The sequence below is a fragment of the Larimichthys crocea genome, chromosome X (genome assembly GCF_000972845.2).
Source record: "Larimichthys crocea isolate SSNF chromosome X, L_crocea_2.0, whole genome shotgun sequence".
Classification (NCBI taxonomy): domain Eukaryota; kingdom Metazoa; phylum Chordata; class Actinopteri; family Sciaenidae; genus Larimichthys; species Larimichthys crocea.
The window spans coordinates 11039367-11061249 of NC_040020.1; the positions used below are offsets into that span (position 1 = coordinate 11039367).

General features: G+C 39.1%; 2 protein-coding genes across 2 annotated transcripts in view; one reads left to right on the plus strand and one right to left on the minus strand.

Annotated features, from left to right (window-relative positions):
* Window positions 1-180: 180 nt before the first annotated feature.
* LOC104933553 (beta-2-glycoprotein 1) lies at window positions 181-4171 on the minus strand. The gene is made up of 8 exons (XM_010749045.3): window positions 4035-4171; window positions 3530-3712; window positions 2458-2554; window positions 2289-2365; window positions 1990-2175; window positions 1654-1833; window positions 1154-1351; window positions 181-602 (listed from the first exon to the last, which is right to left on the minus strand). The coding sequence occupies exons 1-8, from the start codon at window positions 4102-4104 to the stop codon at window positions 493-495; spliced, it is 1101 nt and encodes a 366-aa protein (XP_010747347.3). The 5' UTR covers window positions 4105-4171; the 3' UTR covers window positions 181-492.
* A 4120-nt stretch (window positions 4172-8291) lies between these two features.
* The window catches only part of prkcaa (protein kinase C, alpha, a), a 130319-nt gene continuing 116727 nt past the window's right edge, over window positions 8292-21883 (plus strand). Inside the window, exons 1-3 of the mRNA XM_027282846.1 lie at window positions 8292-8353; window positions 8499-8671; window positions 10413-10444. Coding sequence (XP_027138647.1) covers window positions 8505-8671; window positions 10413-10444 — 199 coding nt within the window. The 5' untranslated portion in view covers window positions 8292-8353; window positions 8499-8504. The remainder of the gene's footprint in view (window positions 8354-8498; window positions 8672-10412; window positions 10445-21883) is intronic.

The window sequence follows — 21883 nt, forward strand, 5'->3', positions numbered from 1 at the left end:
TATCTGATGTGTGAGGCGTTGTTCACACCATGATATCACATAAGAGTGGTTAAAGTCTCGTGGAAGTTATGTTTATTATTATTACAGATTATAGATTCACATTAAAATCACACAAAACTAAGGTAAGAAGTTGAATCAAATCTCCTAGGGAAGAAGATGTCGGATTTTGGACACAAATGGTTCAGTTTTTTCACATTCAGTATTTATTGTAACCTCTCTATTGGGTATGTATGTATGACATGTATGTATCTGCAGGTCATTGACTCTCTAAGGTACATTTTACAGCCTTAATAAAATTATTTTATTAATTATCACCATTATCAGTTTATTATTAGTAGCAAATGACAAATGAAGCATAATAAATGATGAAGGTGACAAAACAATGTCAACAAAAGTGGCCTCCTTTAGCATATTGTCACAGATTCATTATTCATGATCCAATTATTCATATCCTGTCCGTGTACATGCTGTTCCAGATCATTTTGTGCAAAGTTATGCCGGTCTTGCAGCGCTCGTGGGACTTGCAGGGGGGGAAGTGGCACACATTTGGATTTCAGATGCAAGGCTTTTTGACCTTAGGTTGTACTCCACCCTGCCTGGTTCTAAAAGAAAGAAAGAGAATGGCAGATATATCACTGTAATCATAAAATGCATGACTGCACAGAAACATTGTGAGCTCTTCCAAAGACATCTGTAAGCCATTTGACAGACTTATTATGGAACATTTTTTTTTCAGGGAATCACTTCTACCACTGTTGTCAAGCATGCAGATATTAGAGCTTACTTTTGTCCCAATGAAACATCCAGTCATTCTTTCTTTAACATCCTCTTATGCCAAAATTGATTAAACCATATATAGACTATACTGCCCCCTTCTTATGAAACCATTATTTGAATTGCTATTGATGTGTAATTCAACTCTTTTCCTAGCACTAGAAACAATTTGAGGTATGTTTGTTTTGTGCTTTCTATAAAAGCAGATCTTCTCTGCTGAAAGTATTACTTTCATCTTTCACAACACACTTTTGTAATTGACATGGACTCATGACCATGATGCTGACTCAGTGAGAAATTTTCTATCGAACATTCAAACCTCCACTGGGGGAACTAGAGAAGTTTAAATTATTATTTTTGGGGGCTGACAAGAACTCACCCTCAAAGCATGCTGGGATGGCGAGGGTTCCATCGTTACAGGTGCTGGCTACAGGGTAGCCACACTTGTCAACTTTGTTCTTACAATAGAAGGCAACATGTTCTCCATGGAGGACTCTGTTGGGTTTCAATTCTTCGATCCAGATCTTCCTAGTATTGTAGAAGATGCGGCCTCTTTTGATGCCAACTGTGCAGGGAGCTGTGTTGAGAAACAGAGCAGTTGAAGAATCTTTTTACCAGACATTGCAAACCCACTAAGTGGATTATGACATTAACATTAATTACCATGTCCAGTTTTGCATGAAAGCAGTGCTGAATGTTGAGGAGAGTTTAATGTTTCTCTGGAGACTCTGCCAGCTTGTGATGCACAAAAACTATTTCAACATATCTGCGGTTTACTAATTGACTCCTGATTAACTAGATCCAGAATCTTTTGCATGAAACATAAAACAGAAATACAGCTTTGGGTAGTTCTTAAGATTTAAGTTTCCCATAACTCACCCCTGCAAACCGGCTTGGAAGACCAGTTCCCTGTGTTTTGGCACTGTATCTCAGCCTGGCCATCCAGAACATAGTGGTCATTGCAGGCGTACTTAACCTTCTCCTTGTAGCCATGTTGTCTTTTCACAGCAAACGTGATGAAGCCATTTGGTATGCTTGTTGGAATGGAGCAGCTCACATCTAGGATCATCAGAAGAAGATTAAAAAATGTGAGGAAGCATGCTAAAATGCTGGAAGATTGGTTTCATTGTGATGAAATTGCCTATTTGGCCTGTAGTCATGAAGGAGAGAAATAGACGAAAGGGGAAGGAATGGTTAATAATGTCATCTGCATACCTTGGCACACAGGTGGCTCAGTTGCCGTTCCATCAGCCATGCAGGTTCCCCTCTCATAACTTGGTGCCTTAGGTGGATTACACTCATATGTCCAGCCGTGCCCATACATGACGGTGGTTCCAGTAACTGGCTTATCATGGATAATTCTTCCATCTCTAAGTATCTTGGGTAGTGGGCAATTAACAGCTGCAAGAAGAAAAAATATCTTACTAGAGTTATGCTGAGAACAAAGGGAATGTCGACAGAGCAAGCTGAGAAGAAAAAAAGAGCAAATGACTATGCAAGAAGCCTGCGTATACCTTTGCAGAGAGGTGGTTGACTGCTCCAAGTACCATCATGTAAACACTTGCTTTCATTGGCTCCCTGCATGACGTACCTGATAAAAAAAAAGCGTTCACATTATTCTGACATGTATCATTGTAAACACACCTTGCAATGATCTATTTAGAACTATAAAGTAGCTTTTACCCATCATCACATGTGAAGTTGAGAACACTCTTGAATGGAGCTTCTGTTCTCCCCATTGCTAATGGCTGTAGAGGTCTAGGGATTGGGCACATCTTGGCTATAAAAAAGATACAACAATGAATACTTCTCTTGTACACTCCAAAAATGTTTTGGCCAAAATGCATGACAGAAATTTCCATTACATAGCTTTAATATAACTAATAAACTTAATAAATTTCCATTACATAGCTTTAATATAACTAATAAACTTAATGATAAGCAAGTAATAAGATTTATGTAATAGTACTAATAAACTCAATGTGATTCTACTACACAGTAGTGTAGTAGCAGCCAGGTTTATGCATTCAATTTTAATAAAGTCATTTTGTTTGCCCAAACCCAACAGTGAAAATGAATGCAGTAATTTTGAATTTTTATTAGTACTATTTCATAAATCTTATTACTTGCTTCACATTAGGTTTGTTAGTTTATTTATATTAAAACTATGTAATTCAAATGGATGGAAAATTTGTGACCCAAAAACTTTTTTTGAGTGTAGGTTAGGCAACACTACAGCCAGCAGCACAATAGAAAACATTCATTGTGTCTCAAAAATGACCTTTTGAAAACAAGAACAGAGTGGATGATAAACCACCAATTTTAATGCTATAACAGCCTTTTGTTCTTACACATGAACAACTTGACCACTAGAACAGTTTATTGCAAACATCTGCTGAAAATGTATTTCACATTTTTGATGACCAATCTTTCTCTTCGAGCTGAATATTTCTTCAAGAGAAATTGTTTACATAATGCATCAATAATTAAAGTATATATAATAAGTATATATTATATAAGAGCACCAAATTGTATGTTATTTTCATCATTGCTTTATTTTTATAGTGAGACAATATAGATTTGCATTTTGATGTATGATTTTTGCTTTAAATGGTCAACTGCAGTACAAAACATTTTTTAAAGCCAACTTTTACTCCTACTTAGTTTATATTCCTATAATTCTATAATTCCTGTTTCAGGCAGTATCTGTTTATGAATCTCTACTGTTCCAGTGCAATAGCTCTAGTAAACTCACGGGAACATGTCAGGTCTGACTGAGCTGTCCACTCTCCTGTGCCGGTGCAGGTCATCCTTCGAGGGGTCGCTGTTGAAGGCAAGTACCCCTGTTCACATGTGAGGGTTACTGCTTCACCAACCTCATACACGCGTTTCAGGGCCAACTCATCAATCCCGTCAGTGATGGCTGGTCGGCCACATACTAGTGAGAGACCAGAAGTACAATTTGACAAATATATAAAAGGCAGAATTAATGGAATAAATGTTCATATTCTGCAGGTAGATTTATATACACAACTGTAATTCATTTTAGCCAACAACCCATCCAGTGTACAGATTATAATGTTGTGAATTGTGAACACTTTACTTCTGATGCCACACCATTAGTCAGATGCATAAAGTACAAAAATATAAATACATAACGGACAGTGATTGACAGCTAGTAAAGTAGGACTAATTACAGCACATTACTAATGAACACAATAAATTAATTCTGTGCTCAAATAAAAAATGATCCATTTTACCTTTCTTGGTTGTTACAGTTGTGTATAAAGCTAGCTGGGTAAGGACCAGCAAAGTCAATTTCAGAGACATCTTCTTAGGAGTGAAGTCTCCACTGCATCTGGGTGGAAAAGCGACCAATTTAAGGACTACTTGGTAAAACAGGTCCTGGTAATCTGATCCAATCAGATGTCAGTGTAACTTCCTATTGATTGAGCACAAAGGTCTTTACTTTTGCATATTTACTCAGAATTGACCAATAACCTTGATTTGGTACATGAAGCAGCAGCAGACAAACAGTGTGATATCAACCCATGAATAATAAAAGAGATAGACTCCCCAGGCTCTGTGCAAACACAGACAGTCAGATACAGATTTTTGATGAGCAGTACTTAAATAATCTATTGCCCTTTTTAGTAAAGCTCAATAGCTGTTTGCTGTAATGAAGCAAAGAAACAACATTACAGCAGTAACAACATGAAACAAGCAGGTATGCTGTGTATTGCTCTAGTTTGGGTTAACAAAAACATTTGTTTCAGTTTGGTAAGGAAAATCTAGGAAGTATGAGTTGAATCAGCATACAAGATGAGATAGTCTCATCTATATAGTTTCTTATTGAACCATATTTTGCTTTGTTTTCACTATTTTTGTTTACTACTTAATTCCATGGGTAGTTTTGATGCCTTTAAGTGTTAATCTAAAAAGAAAGCACTGAATGAGAAAGTGTGTCCAAACTTTTGGCTGGTATATTACGTGACTGACAGTTTAAAATGTTACTAAGTCCTGAAACCATCTGATTTCAGGGAAAAGTAGATCTGGTTTATTTAACCCAATTCAGTTTGCAATATTTGTCTTTCACATGAGAAGGTTTGAGATGGTTAGGCTGCTCTGCTGGTCATTGAACTCCAGTAAATTGGTAAAGCACCCAGAGAGAAATGTTTTAGAGATAGCAAGTCGGAAGAGTTGGTAAATCCTCTTTAGCAGTGATAAAATGAGAAGAAATATAATCCAGCCGAAGTAAAACACCAGCAGTAGATTAATTACTTAGACCACCTAGGTAATTAATCTAGTTAAAAATATACTACTGCAAAAGATCAATAAAGGTCCAGTGTGTAGGATTTAGTGCATCTAGCAAACGTTGCTCCCCTTCCAACCAGAGGGAGAAACTACAGGGGCTGTGAAACTCATAAAATATTAAAGGCCCTATCCAGAGCTGTGTTTGATTTGTCTGTTCTGGGTTACTGTAGACAAATGACAACAACATGGCAGACTCTGTAGAAGAGAACCTGCTGCCTTAGTAGATATAAAATGCTCATTCTAAGGTAACAAAAACACAACAATGCTTATTTTTAGGTGATTATACACCAATTAATACATACTTAATATCATCTTCTGCTATATATAGATTTTTCTAAATCTTACACACTGGACCTTTAAGAACAATATGAAAAACACAGTTGAGTCAGTTCAATGGAAAATGATGCTTAGTGACCCAGCATGAAATGAATCTGCTTGTGTTTGATCAATTACGATTTTGCTAGATTTATACACTGCAGTGCCAGTGGATAAAATGACTGATGATGAAAGGTCATATATGGTAAGTGGCATAAGACTGGACAGAACAGTATGTGCATTTTGGTAATCTCCCCAATATGCAGAGTTTTCTTCTCTATAATGCACAAATGTTAATTATGATTGTAGACGTTTTTATATTAGAGTTGAGTAATATTAATCCAAGCTGCATATACGGAACACAGAAGAAAAAGATGAAGCCACTCAAACGCAACATTTATTGACCTTCATGAGAGAAGTATTGAACACATACAAGCAATGAACCATTTTTAAAGATCAGCCAAAACATATGTAATGCGCTCTTGTTCCACACGGTGACGCCCCCATCCAAAATTCCTGCAGCGGGACCAGGGGCCTCCTTCCTGCCTCTTTCCCTCCATCCCTCCCTAGTCCCTACCTCTCTACCTCCCACAGCGGTCCTGTTGCGTGACATCAGCCGGAGTGAAAAGGAGGAAGCGGAGTGGAGAAGCTGTCAAGTTGCACAAAGATACACAGAGCACGAGCAGGAAGTTTGTTTTAGGAATAAAATTTGCAAAAGACACTTTTAGGAAAATCGTGCCAGAGATTTAAGAGATTAAAGGATTGGCTCTGTGGGGTTTGGATTGAGTATAGGAGCTCCACAGGTTTGGATCTATGATAATATGCTGTAAAATGTGGTAATTTGGGCAATAAGAATCCACTGACTCAACATCCACTACAGCAATAGTCTGCCAATAAAAAGATTCCTGCTTAAAACCAGAAGGTTGCCACTTCAACTCATCCAAGGAGCTTAAATTGTGGCTATAATCAACAATACCCTGTGTTTAACAGTACAATTCTGAATATCCAAAGCTTTCATGGGTCCTTTTTGATGGTTGACTGGTGTTGCTTTCATGTATTATTTGGCAACAAGGGTATTGTGAACCACTTTGTGACTGTAACTGAGATTAATTGCAGCGATAATATAAAGCTGCACTGTTTTTCAATGGCAGTTTGGGGATTTTATACACTTACTTTGCTAATTTATTAGGCATACCTGGATAAAAGTAATTCAGTCCAACCCACCTGCAATAAATCCTGCTGTTCTATAATTTAGTGAATGTAGTTTGTACAATGTAGTATTACTGTAGACCTAATTATTTTCTCACTCTTAAAGCAAACTAGACAAGACTAGCTCATGAAAGCTTGAAATGCATGCATAAAAAGGCTTTACAGTATTTTTAGGAAAAACTTACTGAAATAAGTATTCTTGCCCTTCATGTCTACAGAAGCTTTCCATTAGTCGACTGTGTGTATCAAGTCTAGTTCAGTAAAGTACCATATTTAAACCAGAAGCAGTAGCTCACTCTGTAGGGACTTGGTTTGGGAACTGGCTGGTTCAAGTCCAGCATGGACCAAAGTGTGGTGGGTGGACTGGTAGCTGGAGAGGTGAGAATTCACCTCGTGGGCACTGCAGAGGTGCCTTGAGCACCTTAACTGCTCCAGGGCACCACTATGTGGCTGCCCATCGCTCCACCATCTCTCCATGTGTTTGTCTATGAGCCCTTTGGCCCTTGGCTGAATTCTTGATGGTAATATTACATTTTCTCTGATCAGGATTTTTGGGGCCGACAGGGTCACAGGGTTAGCACACTCACCTTGCTGTGTGGAGTTTGCATGTTCTCCCTGTGCCTGCATGAGTTCTCTCCGAGTACTCCAGCTTCCTCCCACACTCCAAAGACATGCACTTAGGTTAATTGGTGACTCTAAACTGGTGTGAATGTGAGTGTGAATGGTTGTTTGTCTCTATGTGCCCTGTGATGAGCTGGTGACTTGTCCAGAGTGTACCCCACCTCTCACCCAAAGTCAGCTGGGATAGGCTCCAGCCCCACTGTGACCCTGAAGAGGATAAGTGGTGACAGATAATGGATGGATGAACAGGTAAAGAAAAAAAAATCAGATTCAGTACAAATGTCATGAACAGGAAAATTAGTTACAGGCTGTAAACGTTATTTGTGCTGTGAAGTTAGACATTTTATTTATTAGCCCTAGTTTTGCTTTTATATTGCTGCAGTTGTGTTTTGTGTCATTCTTATTTTGTCCATGTATATGTATGGTGTATGGGGGAGGGGCCTATTGGAGCATTGTGGTGAATGGGTGTCTACGTCTTTGTATCGTCTGTAAACATTGTATATCTCTTTTGGCAACAAGAACCCCCTCGAAAATGAGATGATACATCTCAAGGGGTTATCCTTTGACAAATAAAGAATAAAGAATGATTATGGGGGCTTATGGAAATTGTTTTGTAGCCAGCTTTAAGTGGCCATTTGAGAAACTGCAGTTGGCTTCACTTCACAGTCATGGAGGTTGCCGCCTGGTACAATCTAATGGTATGGTTGCTGATTGTGACCCTGTTGCCTCTCCTTCTTTGTGTGAACTATGATGTCTGTAAAACACACACACACACACACACACATACACACACACACACACACACACACACACACACACACACACACACACCAAAAAGGCGCTCTATGGAGCCAGTATTAACTTTGTCTGCTCTGGGTTGCAGCAGAAGTCTCTGTGGATGAAGGTATAAAAGGTTCCTTTAAATATAACAATGGGGTTTACTTTCACATGAAAAGATAGTTGCAGATAGACACCCACTAAATATAACAAGCTGGACCTGACTTTTACTTTGAAGGCGTGGACCGGATGCAGTGCCCATCACTGTGTGTAACTTTGCAGCGTGCAGAGCTGTCAGTGGAGCAGCCCAGTGGTATCGACAGGCAGGGAAAGCCCTCAGACAGTAAGTACAGTGTCTCCGGTGAAGACCGCCGCTCTGCACTCAGCTGCTGGCTCCACACTGAAGGCTGCGCCGCTAAACGGACTGGAAAACACTTCAACACAGCAAGACTGCAAGCTGTAGCATTGATTTGTTTTTTTGTTTTTAGAGGGACATGTCTGAATCAAGTTTAATCGATTCGTCCACCGGGGACGTAGCGAATAGGTTCGCTCGCAAAGGTGCTTTGAGGCAGAAAAACGTCCACGAAGTGAAGAACCATAAATTCATAGCCAGGTTCTTCAGGCAGCCGACTTTCTGCAGCCACTGCACCGACTTCATCTGGTAAGCCTCCCTTCTCCCACCTCCACCCCCCTCCTGACTGACTGCCTGTTGCATATTGGATAACTTGAGTCGAGCACACTCTGCTCGATGATGTAACACAACTTCACGTTAAGTTTTCCGTCTTAACCCTGCAGTCTTTACACTTTTCCTACTCGTAAAGTAACACGTGTGTCTAAAAGTCGTCAGTATTTCTTCCCCCTGTGGGATTTTACACGAGGGATCCCAGTTTATTGAGGTTTTGTCCAAGCTGTCCCATATGGGAGGAGTTAGTGTCAATCGTTGTAAATAATAGCTTTGCAGGAGAGTGAGAAAATCTTGGATTTAGGATTGTGATTTTGTATACATGCTCAGATTCCCAGGGAGAAACAGTGAACATGTTCATGTGTTTGTGTGTGTGTGTGTGTGTGTGTGTGGGTGGCCCCAGGCAATCTCAGGACCTCTGTTTGAGAACACCTTCAATGTTGCATAAACATAAATTAACACATTTCTACAGGAATCAGTCTTGATGAAACTAAATGACATCCGTCTTGTTGACTGACACATAACTGCTTTTGGGATATTGGATATTGGACCTGGTTAAAGTCTTGGATGAGTAATAGGTTGAGGCTCCCCTTCCTGGTAGGACACCAAGCCATTAAAGCCTTTCATCTATTGGTTGTTACTGTGGAAAACAACTTGAGGATTTATTGCTAAAAAAAAAAACTTTCCCATAGCTGTATGCTGTCCAGATTTTTAAAGGAAATTCTGCAGTTTACTGGAACTTTGAGCCCGTGTGGAAAAGCACTACATGTGCACTCCAGAGAAATGTCTCAACTTAAGCTCTTTCCATTAGTGACTTGTGGGGTGGGTGTACGTATGTGTAATGTATTTGGAAAGTATGACAAATAACTAGTGTAATTTAGTGTCTTAGTGTCCTTATTGTGCTGCTATTCCAGTGAGGTATCAGTTCATTTATGGCTTAACTATGAGAGGAGTCAACTTGCAGACAGCTCGGTAGAGTTTCACCCACGTTCGCAGTGCTGTACTTTTTGCAGGTGGGAGTCTGAACTCAGGCCTTTTATTGCCCGTGGCATATAACTTAGACATTTTTACAACATGACCTGTGCCCTACCAAACAACCCCTCCTTGGCAAAGCACAAGCTCAACGTGAAACTTGAAGGCAACAACTTGTTGCTTTCCTTTATAAATTAAAAATGTTTACTGTTTCATCAGGTTGGGATCATATATTAGTAGTAGTATGCACATTATATACTGTATTTTTATATGTGTGTATATGCTAAGTGTCAGTTTGCAGTCGAGGTCAGGTCTCAGTGCAGGCCAGTCAAGTTTCTCCATGCAAAACTCATAAAAATATCTTTTTTATGGACTCAAAGTTGAAAGCACACTGTTAAAATGTCATTTGAAATAAAAAGTATGATAATAATCATATATCATCATAATGATCATAATGATCATGATCATAAATCATGATAAACGTATCGACGTATCCCCATATGTTTGTTCATAAAGTGTAGTTGAGAGTATACTTTGCTCTTAAATGTTTATTTGATTGTTTTGGTTGAGGTGGATGACAATAAATGTCTTGAATGCCTGAAAATGTGAATGCTCTGATGCACATTACGCAACGCCGTGTCCCTGGTATGAATGAATGTATGTATGAAGAGATTTACTGCGTATATGTGTGAGTGAGAAAGAAGAGAGCGTGAGCAACTATTTAATTCAGCTTTCTTTGTTTTCACAGGGGGTTTGGAAAGCAAGGATTCCAGTGCCAAGGTAAAAACACAACTGACTGACATCTGACTCATTCAGATATTATGAGATCTGTGTATGTGTGTCTCCTTTTCTGCTTTAACCGTCACACAATCCGTCACAGTTAAGGATGAGACATCTTTCTGACTTGTTTGATGCTCTTTGAGACACCAACTCCATTTGATTTGACATAAGAAAAGGACGTGTGAAGGCCTGCGTGAAAAACTGATTTGTCTGGGAGCGTGTCTCTGGTTATTTGTTGCCTCATGACAAGAATCACAAATAAATATGGAGGATACCATGACAAACTTGTGAACAAATGGACTGCTTTAGGACACGTAACCTTCATAACCTTAATTTTAATGCACCAACGCAATTTCCATCCCGCTCCTAATTTGTTTGCTATTTTGCAAGCAATATTTGTTTACCCGCAGTCAGTGTAGCGTTATTGTGGTTATAATGTGTGACTATAGCAAGTGTTTAGCAGTGTAGAACTGGAGGGCGGAGGTGGTGTGAGTTCATGCCTTTTTTATCTATGGCACTAATATCAGTTTCTTTGAGCTTGTTGGCATCGTGCTGAATTAGATTCAAAATGCTCATTATCACTGTGATAATTGGAATTTGATGTGCTGTTAACTGCTTACTATAAGTAAAGTGATTTCTAATAAGCGAAGCTTTTGCTGCAACAGGCCTGTTGGTTGAGAACAATTTGGCAAAAGATTGTGTTTGAGGTGAAAGCAAAAGAATGACACGTGAGACTATTTTTGAGGAAATCAGGGACAGAGAGTGAAAGTGAGGAGAGAGAATAGAGAGGAGGTACAAAACATGCAGACATGGACAGATCTAGTTACCCACGTCAGCCTCCAAATCCCTACAACATCACTGAAGGTGGATTTTCTATCAACCTGCCATTTTGAGCTTCAGCATGCATCAACTCTCAGAATTCCTGATCTAATGTGGAAACATTCGGACTGGCCAAAGTCTGACTCTGACGCGAGTGCCCAGGTAACAGTGCAGATGATGTTAAACTGATGTTTCTCTTGGATATAGTTTTATATAGATATAGTATTCAGGGTTGCTGTCAATGATATCTGGATGTCATTTCCAGTTTAGTTTTTTGAAATAACTTTCTTTCAAAAGAGACCTTAAGAAATAATACACATACATAAAACACTGTAATTTAAAAGTTCATTGTAGTCTCTAGTTATGTGCATGCCCTGTCATTTAAATCCCAGACATACTGACCTAAAATCAGTGTTCTCACATACTTTAATATTTGATCACAGGCATTTATCGTTGCATTTTACAAAGTGCAATTTCTGGTGCACGACATGATGCAAGATGGTAGCTATTGTTTGCTTCATCTAAGGCATGCGTGTTAAAAGCGTAAACTATGTCACAACAGTTGAATCAATATCCAGCGCATGACTTGATTGGAACTGCTCTCAATGGATTTTCTTTCACTGAGTTATTCAGTCGGAGAGAAGACAGCCTCTCTGCTGGAGACTTAAAGATAAACACTTCGCCATGCAAGGCGTTTGATCTCCGTGATTCAAAAGCATTTCCCTTGAGACTGTCAGAGAGAATGAGACATACAGAGGTCTTCCATCAATGATTACTCATCATAGCCATACATTTAGATAGGTCATGTTGTCTTGTATGTGGGAAATGTCCGCATATAGGCACACACACATTGTCCCATGTCTACATATAAAGTCTTCTGCAAACGACCCAACGCCCACTCATATTCTCCTCTCACAAAGGTGAGATTCAGTCTGCTGTCAGGCTTCTAGCATTTGCTCCTACTTGGTTGAAACCAGGCTCAGTGATGAGTCAGCCCAAGGTGTCGCGAGTGTTGACAGCCTAACATGTTTTTGCATAACCTGACATTATCATCAACATGTCCGCCAACTCCTTCCTCGGCTTTCACAGCAAGTTGTCATTGTCATCTTGCCTCATTGTTACTGTCAGGGCTTTTGATGCAGGAGATGATAAATTGAATGATTAGAAGGACGAAGAGAGGTCTTACACTCTGGTGCTCTGGAGATTTTTTTCTATCTGTGTCAAGCACTGAAAGCATCCAGATAGCAGATTGTCTGCACCGCTCAAAAACTGACCACTCCTTCTTCTTCCAGCTTAAATCTGTGCCTGGATCTGTTAAATATATAATGTGTGCCATATCAAGATGAAGGTGATTGGTTACATTGCAGCTATTCAGGGAGTGAAAGGTCCCCACTTTATAATATCTGTTTAGCCATCAATTATTAAACTTAAGCTTCTATAAAATGAGAGTGGAGTCCTCCAGCAGAGCCTCTCAGTGACTACTTGAAAATGACAAAGTGATAAACTGTGGCATTTCTGTAACAAGAGTGACATTTAATTTTCAGCCCTGCAAATGTCCCTATACTAAGAATAGGGTTGGCTGCATGTGTAGTTCAGCTTGAAATTGTAAAATGTGATCAGGCTTTTCTGAAAATTGTGTGTTAAGCTCATTGAATGTGTTTATGTGTGTATGGTTATTTTTACATTTTGGGATTAGATATATAAAAACATAAAAATTATATGGCAGCAAGTCTGATTTTAGATTTTCATCATTGATAGCTTGGTGGTAACTCTAACCAACCTTTTAAATATTGATCAATCATTTAAGATGTTTTTTTCAAAGTTAAAATTTTACTTCTTTTACTTCTCAGACATAAATTGTTGCTGTAATTTATGAATTCATTGATAAATGAATCCTGAACATAATGGCAGTTTAATCAACAATGAAAATGATTGTGGGTTGCAGGGTTACTAATGAAACTGCATAGAGCACAGGATGTAGTGCTAATGCTGTGCTATAAGATATATAAAATGTGAGCATGGGCCAACACATTAAAATCATCATTATGTTAAACTTATTTTGCTGCAGGTGGGAAAAAATCAAATCACTCTCAGAGTGAATCTTGTAATGAAATGCTCGAGTAAAGTTTAAATTGAGGAGAGGTAATGTTGTGGAAACAAAGAAGACTATCAGTAACCACTTTCTAGATGGTATCTGTATTGGTAACGAACGATCTGTTGTCAACTGGCTACTTTCCCTGCGGAGTCTTATTTCAAGGCTCTGGCCCGCTGGTGTTTTGCAGCAGGGTATCTCAAATCACCGTTTAGTTGACACTGTAGTACAGCAGAGCAATTTGTACCTGTGCCACTCAGCAGATTTACCATTCAGATCTTGACCTTGAGTTCACAATGTGGGTTGAGGGTTATGGTTTTCATCTCCTGAATCTCTGGAGGGTTAAGCTGACAGTGTAATCCTGTTCTGTGACCTGTTTTACAATAATTCAGCTAAACACATCCACACTGAGCCACAGTCTACTGTTGGGGCACTACAGTACAACCCTCTGCAAGTGTTTTGGGGTCAAGCACCTTCTTCAAGGGCACCTGTGTTGACACTTATTGGAGGAGTTCTAGTATAATAATAATCTTTCTCGTTAGTCCAGAAAGTGACTTTTCTAACTGGATGTAGATGGCGTCATGAGTGCACTGTGTCCTGCCACTGTAAGCTTAAACAAGAAAATATTAGTAGAGGAAAGTGTCCCACAGTATTGATTGTTTCTTATTAAAAACAAGAAAGCTTGTTTTTAATAAGAAATGATCAATACTGTGGTCTAGCCCATCTAACTCTGCTAATGCTCACTGTCTTTATATGAGACAGGAAATCATTGCTCAGACCGCAAAACTTACTCTAAAATTGATGTTCTTTCTAAATTCTTGGTGAAATGTCAGTGATTGAACATAAAAAAACTGACTAGAGTTTATCAGTGTCTAGGGACAGATTCCAAAGACCAGGAAGGTAATGTGAAAGGAGTAAGGAATAAAAAGACAGATGAAATTAAAACCAGAAGGCTTCATGAAATGTTGTTCTTCTTGTTATTCCAGGAGAAATTTCAGTGCAGTACACAGTAGTCTCTGTTTCTGCTCGATACACTACCCTGAACACAGATCATTTTTGGAGTGTTGACACAGTCAATGGATTTGCACTCGCTCAGTGGTTTCTTGCTGGGTTCCTCTGTGGATTGGACATTTATTGGCAGACTATAGATAAGGGAGTTTCACCTGAGGCTTTCCAATGTTCCCTGACACACAATAAAGAGAACCTAATGAGCTTTGCTGTTCTGCCTCCCACGAGAGAAGACCGCTTGATGTCCAGCCTCAGAAGTGAGGGCATGTGCAGATCAAGGGTGGTGAATATCTGACCCCTGCTTTACCCTGTTGGCTAAACACATTTGGACCAGTTTTAATTTGCTGATTTAATGATTGTAATGCTGTAATGAGAATTAAAAATACATTCAAAAAAACCTGACCAGACCTGCTACAGAAACTAAACTGCACTACTATATGAACCTGACAGGATGCATTATGATATCCAATTACTTGCACATAAACCAGCCCTGCCTTTTTGTTCCTGTGGTGGTTAGTTGTCTTGTTTGATGTGTTAGACCAAACTCTGACAGCATTAGACAATGGTGACTTCAAATGTTTTACCCACTAAATCCCATCAATGCACAGTAGCTTTGTTTACCTTGTGCTGTTCAGTATTTGGACAGTACTCAAAATATCCTTGTGCACATCCGCCACAGTGTCATCCCAATAACGTCTCTGTTGACAGTCCATGGAAAGGTAAACTGTCCACTATCCCGTCTATGCTGGCAAGCACACAAATTCTACCATTACTTTTATCTTCCCATTTTCAACTTGGTCACACAGCACAAGCCTTCCAGCTTCCAGCTGATGTTTTTTCTGCTCCATTTGAGCGCTACATCCTGATGTTGCATTAGAAGCCTGGTGCTCAATGTTCAGAAAGACAAGGCAGATCATGTACACATAACATGTTTGATCATTGGCCTGGATTTATTATATACTGCACAGTTCAAAGTATAAGCTACAGATTGTTCAATATATCCATAAAAATAAAGATATTAAGATGTTAACATGCAGATGGCCTCTGACGGTGCCACAGGTCCATTTCTGGTATGAGGCAGATTTATGCGTCATGCTGACTGTGATACATTAGTTCATGCTTTCATTTCTCCAGGGGGGTTACAAGGCCTATAATAAACTGTTTCTTTTCATAAGAGACATACAGGTTTATTACATTTGCAATCTGAGGTGCCCTGAAAGAAACCTGGTGTGAGCATCAGTGAGTAATGCTTTTTTAGTGAAATTATTCGAAAATGCAATATAGTATGTTGTGTGCAATTGTGTGTTGTGTGTGTTGTGTGTTATATAAATATGTGGAATATTATTCAGGAGAAGTGTTCTTATTTTCTTCTCTCAAGTTATCATCTTCGTAAATACTCCTTCAGATTCTTGCATGCTAAAACTGAATATATTCAGCAGATATTTTCCCCTATAGTTTTCTGTGTTTGATTATTTATTTACACGCATAAATATGGGGTGAGTGATACAAACTTCAAACCTAAAGGCCCGACCCTAGGCATCAAAGTTTTTCATTTCTGTTACAGTTTAATCTATAAAAGCCTTAAAAGTAATTTTCATTCCATCAGTTGACCTTCATAGAAATGATTCTGAGAAGAAACGGCTCGTGACAGTGACATGAAAGCCAAGTTGACTGTAGTACAGAGATTTGTGACCATTAGTGACCATTTCATCTTGTTTGTGCCCTCCTAGCCTTTTTCTTTTTGTATTAAAGGCACTGTATAGTTCGAGCTAAGATTCATTTTTCTTTTTACTTATTAGCTTGTTTCTCTGTTTGTCCTCACAGCCAGAATGTCTTATACAGTGCCCTCTGTCCTAAGTGGCAGTGCCTTATCGGGTTGTTCCTATATCCTTTCTTTCTCTCTTTCTACACACACACTCCCACACACACACACACTCCCACATAGCCAATCCATCTTTCTCACATAGTTAGCATTACATGGCCATGCTCTTAGGGTTAAGATGTTCTAAGTGTTTGTCCTTTTATACTGTTTTGGTCCAGAGTTAGATGGACGTCAAGATATAAAATTTAGACCATTGAAATGGAGCAGAGCAGAGATGAGGCATCATGGTTGTGTGTGTGTGTGTGTGTGTGTGTGTGTTTATGAGACAGAGAGGAAGGGGGCAGAGTTCAACATAGGCTATATTTAGAGATGCTCCTCGGTCCCCTAAAGAGACACATTGCTATGCCTAGAGTTGGTTCTGTTTATAGGGAGGGCACTCTCTCTGTCTTTAGATGGCCACTGTATGATTACATAAGGATTACATACTTGTCTACTTATACACTTGTTAGTAAAGTTCTGCAGATGTTACAAGTTACTGACTTGACTAGGGATACATATTTAAGCGTCATTCATTGTCTTTTTTTTAAAACACCAACTATTCAGTAGATCGTACTATAAAAGGAAATTAATCTGGCTAAATCCAGAACCTTGGTGCTGTTATTTCAGTTTCAGCATGTTGGCCTTAACTTAATCCATTCCAAACACGTCAATGTTTCATGTCTACCATTTTAAATATTTGGAAAAAATTGTTCATTATGTCTTCCCGTTACAGAACTTTGCACACAGCTACTGATGGCCACTCGCAACTATTGTGATGACCTTTATCCGTCTTGTGTACATAAAAAACAGACGGACAGTCACTCATCCAGTTCTGTTAGTTACACAGAAAGAACAATGGGGAAGACAAGCACAGTAAACTGATACGATAACAGAGTTGAAGACAATACCCCACCATGAACAAAGAAACACACACACTACATCTAATTACACTTGGACAAACACATATATTACACAAACATTTATTAGCTTCTCATTTAATATCTCTAATCTTGTGTCAATATGAAAGACATTAATCATGATTGTGGAAGTGACCAAGTTACCAGTATTGATGTGGTGCTTTTCCCTTTTCCTTTTCATTGTAGGATGAATAAGCCAGTCATCCACATTGAGAGAGAAATTCTGTACAAACTATAGTCATTGTTACTGTGATTGACACCTTTTAAGATAGTGATCAGGACCATGACCTGCACAATGCTTCCTGTTGCCTGGAGAGACCTGGCCCGTCTCACTGAGACCATAATATCTAATGCTGTTCTAGCAAATCCCCAGCAGTAGAATCTCTTGTCCTCTCCAGCTGTAAAAGGGTCACCACTGTGGATTCATGTTAACCACTAGTTAAAACAACTTCTAGCTATTACGATTCATGTTAACCACTAGTTAAAACAACTTCTAGCTATTACTTTTTAGTCCACACTACTGTGTAATCCAGTCAACAGTACTGTCAAATCAACATTTATGGGACAGGTAGTTAACATTTACCGTCAAAATGTGATTAGAAATATATTACAAAAGCTAAAAAAACATCCCTCCTGACATATTGTATGCCTTTTAAGCCACAGCTGAATAAAGCATGAATGATCATTTTGGAAGGTGAATTGGAGGTTTTGGCTTGCAGTTCGGTTCTGACCAGAAAACAACATTGCCAAAAGCAAGCTGAATGGTCATTTTGGCTTTCCCTGAAAGCCTCTTGTCTCTCTTCCTGTTTCTCGCCAATCAATTCAGACTAGCCGCATTAAGATTAGACTAATCCATCATGGTGGTCTGCATTATTTATCACCATACCATCATGCATTTGGGGGAAAATGCCGTGTTGTGTTCTGTGTGCTGCACAGCTCATAGCTCAAATGTGTTTGGCACTGTATAAGGAGGTGTTTGCACAGACTAACATTGCTGTTTGTCATATTTGTCAGCCTAGAACAAGTGTGTTGGAATATGTAAATCCCAATGTGTACAGAATGAGCATTCAGCATAAATATTGCTTTGAAATTTATGCGACTGAGTGCTTATGTACAGTGAAATATGTCAATATTTTAAATGGTGTTGTGATGTTTGTTGCACGCCTGCCACAGCTCTTCTCTCCATCCTTCTGATTCTGTATTAAATTACCTTCTGGGCTTCTATGGAGACCTGGACGACACGTTGATGCAAATCTGCTTGTCTCTTGGCACAGGATGGCTCCTGCATGGAGGGAAATACATCCTCTGACACCTGCATGTCATGAGATAATAGAGCCCTGTACAGTTCCTGATTGCATGCTGTCATGATGTAGCCCAAATCTGTTTCACAGTTTGATAAGGGGATTTGTGTACAGGAAGGGGACTGACTGAGCAGTCCCAGGTGGGATGACGTCCACGTTCCTGCTGTCATGCTGATGTCACAAGGAATTTGGATGGTCAGATTTTGCTGTCTCTCTCTATCAGTTTGAAGACGCAGCAACAGCATAGCACAAACAACTTTGAGCTCCTGGGTATGGGATCTTGTGTGTTGGTTCAAACTCAGCATTTGACCTTTCTGCTTTTAGTCCTTTTCACATCTGACTATAACTATGTTGGCATTTCAACTGATTTGATAATTGCAGTGATCATATGCAATCTTAATTTCATGTCAATACGCCATATGTTTAACACTGAATGTGTTCTCCTGGACAAGAGGTGGATGTCTGAACCTCAGTACATTGTAAGGATGTGATAGAATTTGACTGAATGCAATAGTGTACACTTATATTGTATGTAAAGATGAAGTACCTATTGCAGTTTTCACATTCTCTCCTATACAGAACTTTAATTAAATAGCTTTTTAGAGAACAAGAATGACATTTTGAATAATAGGTTCTGCAACTCTGAGTAAGCAAGTTTGTGTCTCTAACCATTGCCTTTCAGTATAAATGTGCAGATTGTAGTGTTTAGACCGTGTATATTCAATAAAAAATCAAAGGAAAAGTATGAAACATAGGCATAAATACCCATGTAAGTACATTTTACACGTGAATGAGGTAGAAATAAAACCCAAATGACTCAAACACAACTAGAGTTGACACAAACAGCTGATTTGGTTCCATATTCCACATGGAGTATTATTTATTATCGTCTAAAAAATATTTAAGTGTAAGATTTGATGTAAACCAGAATGCAACAGCAATCTCAAAACTGCCATTCTGGCTTCTGCCTTTTCTTACTACAGCATCAACACTTGTGGAGCGTTTATTTGAAGCAGCAAAAAAAATCTGTAAATCCTTTCTCTTGCGTGACCTTGTAAATCAGAAACAAAACATATTTTATGAGTGTGTGTACATACAATCATGCATGTTGAAAAAAAAATGTTCTCTGCTCTGTGTTTGCTTGAGGTCCTGCAGGAGGAAGCGTTTGGCAGCTTGGTCATAATGGAATCTGGTTGAGAGCGTGCAGATGCAGCACAGTGAGCCAAAGTCTAAGAACCTGAACACATGGTGAATCCCACTTTTGGCTTGTCAAGAATGGTTATAGTTGATATTTAATGTCGCAAGCTAGTTTTACAAGGCTTGAATACAGATTTGTCAGAAAGATTGCATTCATCATGGGAAATTATTTTTCGTCTTTTCTTCAAGCATAGTAATGTTTTTGGTAAAAGACAAGTATAAAACAAGTGATACTATTTATTATCAGTATAACATGAGTGTGTCTCAGGACTAATACAGAATTGACTTATATTTTGACTCATTTTTGTTTAGGGTTCACACATTGTGGAAGAAACTGAGATACTTTTTCTGTACTGACAGCAGTCTGTACTGTACAACATAATGCAACATAACCACAAGCCATATAACATTTCCAGTATGATGTGTGACTTGCTTTTCCTTGAGTGGAAAGTCTTGCTTTCTTGTTGCTGCCATTGCTCACGCGACAGTACATTGATCTGTCTATGAGATTTAGATATGGGCGCAACATTCGTGTCGAGTTGTTTGGGTGTTGTTGAAAGGCATTTAGGGAAGTGTAGGAACATAACTGAATTTGAAGGAGATGAGGCATGCTGAGGCAAACAACAGAATGGTAACTCACAGCCATTTACTATCACTCATATGAAGCCAATGTCAGCACACATTATCCCTGCAGATACACTATGTCCTTTCAGAATGCACAGATTTGTGGTAGTTAGGTTGGTTTGACCTATTAAAAAAAAACAACCCTCTGCAGCAGCCGTAATGGTTTTTTAAAATCATCCATTTAGATGATTAAAGCTGTGTGTGTGGTTTCAATGTTAAACCTACTTTCAGATGGTTGATGATAATGTTTTGAGGGGCAGAATGGTATCATAGGTGCTTAATGGGAGCTTAATGGTAGCTTTTACTTGAATGAAACCCTCGTTCAGACCTTTTTTTGTGAATGGAACCACCTGTTGTTCTGTCATTTGCTCATAGGAAGTGTGCCTGCTTACTGGGATTAACTTTTGGGCTGGATGTGAGCAGCAGGGAACAATCCTTCCCTTCACTTCTGAATCGATGCTGTAACGTTGACAAGTCTCAAATCCGACATCTGTCTGCATGCAAAGTAGGTCTCTGGGCTGGCTGCAGTGTCCCTAAGCTGGATTGCCCGTCTTGCCATTTAACACAGACCTCCTGTTGGCCTCTGCAGTTAAATAAAATCCTCAGTCTTAGTATGCTGCTTTACATCAATGGCTGGTGGCCCTCAGAGAGGACCAGGGACTCTCAGGATTTACTGATTAGTGTTAGTCTTTCCATATCGTTATGGATCTATAACTGGAGCTTGGATAGCATTCACCTTTAATTATTAGCATTCATGTCATTGGCTTTAAAAGGCAGGCTTGACATAAAGACAAGAAAATCGAAGTGGGGAATACCCTTTTTCTTCTCTACTTAAAATGAAAGCCAGCAGTGTGATGAGGGAGGAGGGGTTTAAACCACATGAATTCCTGTAGGGCTGAGCTGGTAATATCACATAAACAGTCTCATGTAACAATTTCCTGTGTTTTTACTTAAACGGTGGGCTGAATTGTTTGTATATGAACAAGCTGGTTTCTGAGGATGTGAATGTGCGCATAACCTCCCATATTTTTCCTCTTAACAAAATTGCGCATCTCTATTTTTCCCCTCTTCTGGCTGTCTTGTCTTTGAAATTTGATCTTGGCAGCTGCAGATGCATGTAACTCGAATGGAAATAGATGTTGTAACTGTTGACCCAAGTATTTTTTCTCCTTTATACACGCCATTTCTCTTGATTAAACAGGCTACAGGCTTTTCCATTTTCCTCCTGTTACCAGCCCCCCTCTGGTACATTACACCACAGCAAAACTGGCAGATCACTGAAGTCACTTTATGCGATATTAAATAATCCTGATGATGATACGTTGTATTCGGCTTTATCGTCTCTATCATCAATAGTAGTAGTGACATTATGGATTTTTTCTTGCTGTGGTGAAAAAGCAATGTCTCCCTACAGTTTTGCGTCAATGTATGCGGTCCATCCAGCAGTATTAGTTTGCTCCAGTTTACACAAACAAATGCAGGGATTTACAAAGCCTTACACATAAACTCTTGCACACACAGCTTGCTTTTAAAAGTGTTATTTAGGCCTGCATGGCAACATCTGCTCCCTGAAAGTGGTTGGCTGTGGATGTAAACTTAATCCATACAGAGAGCATGTGT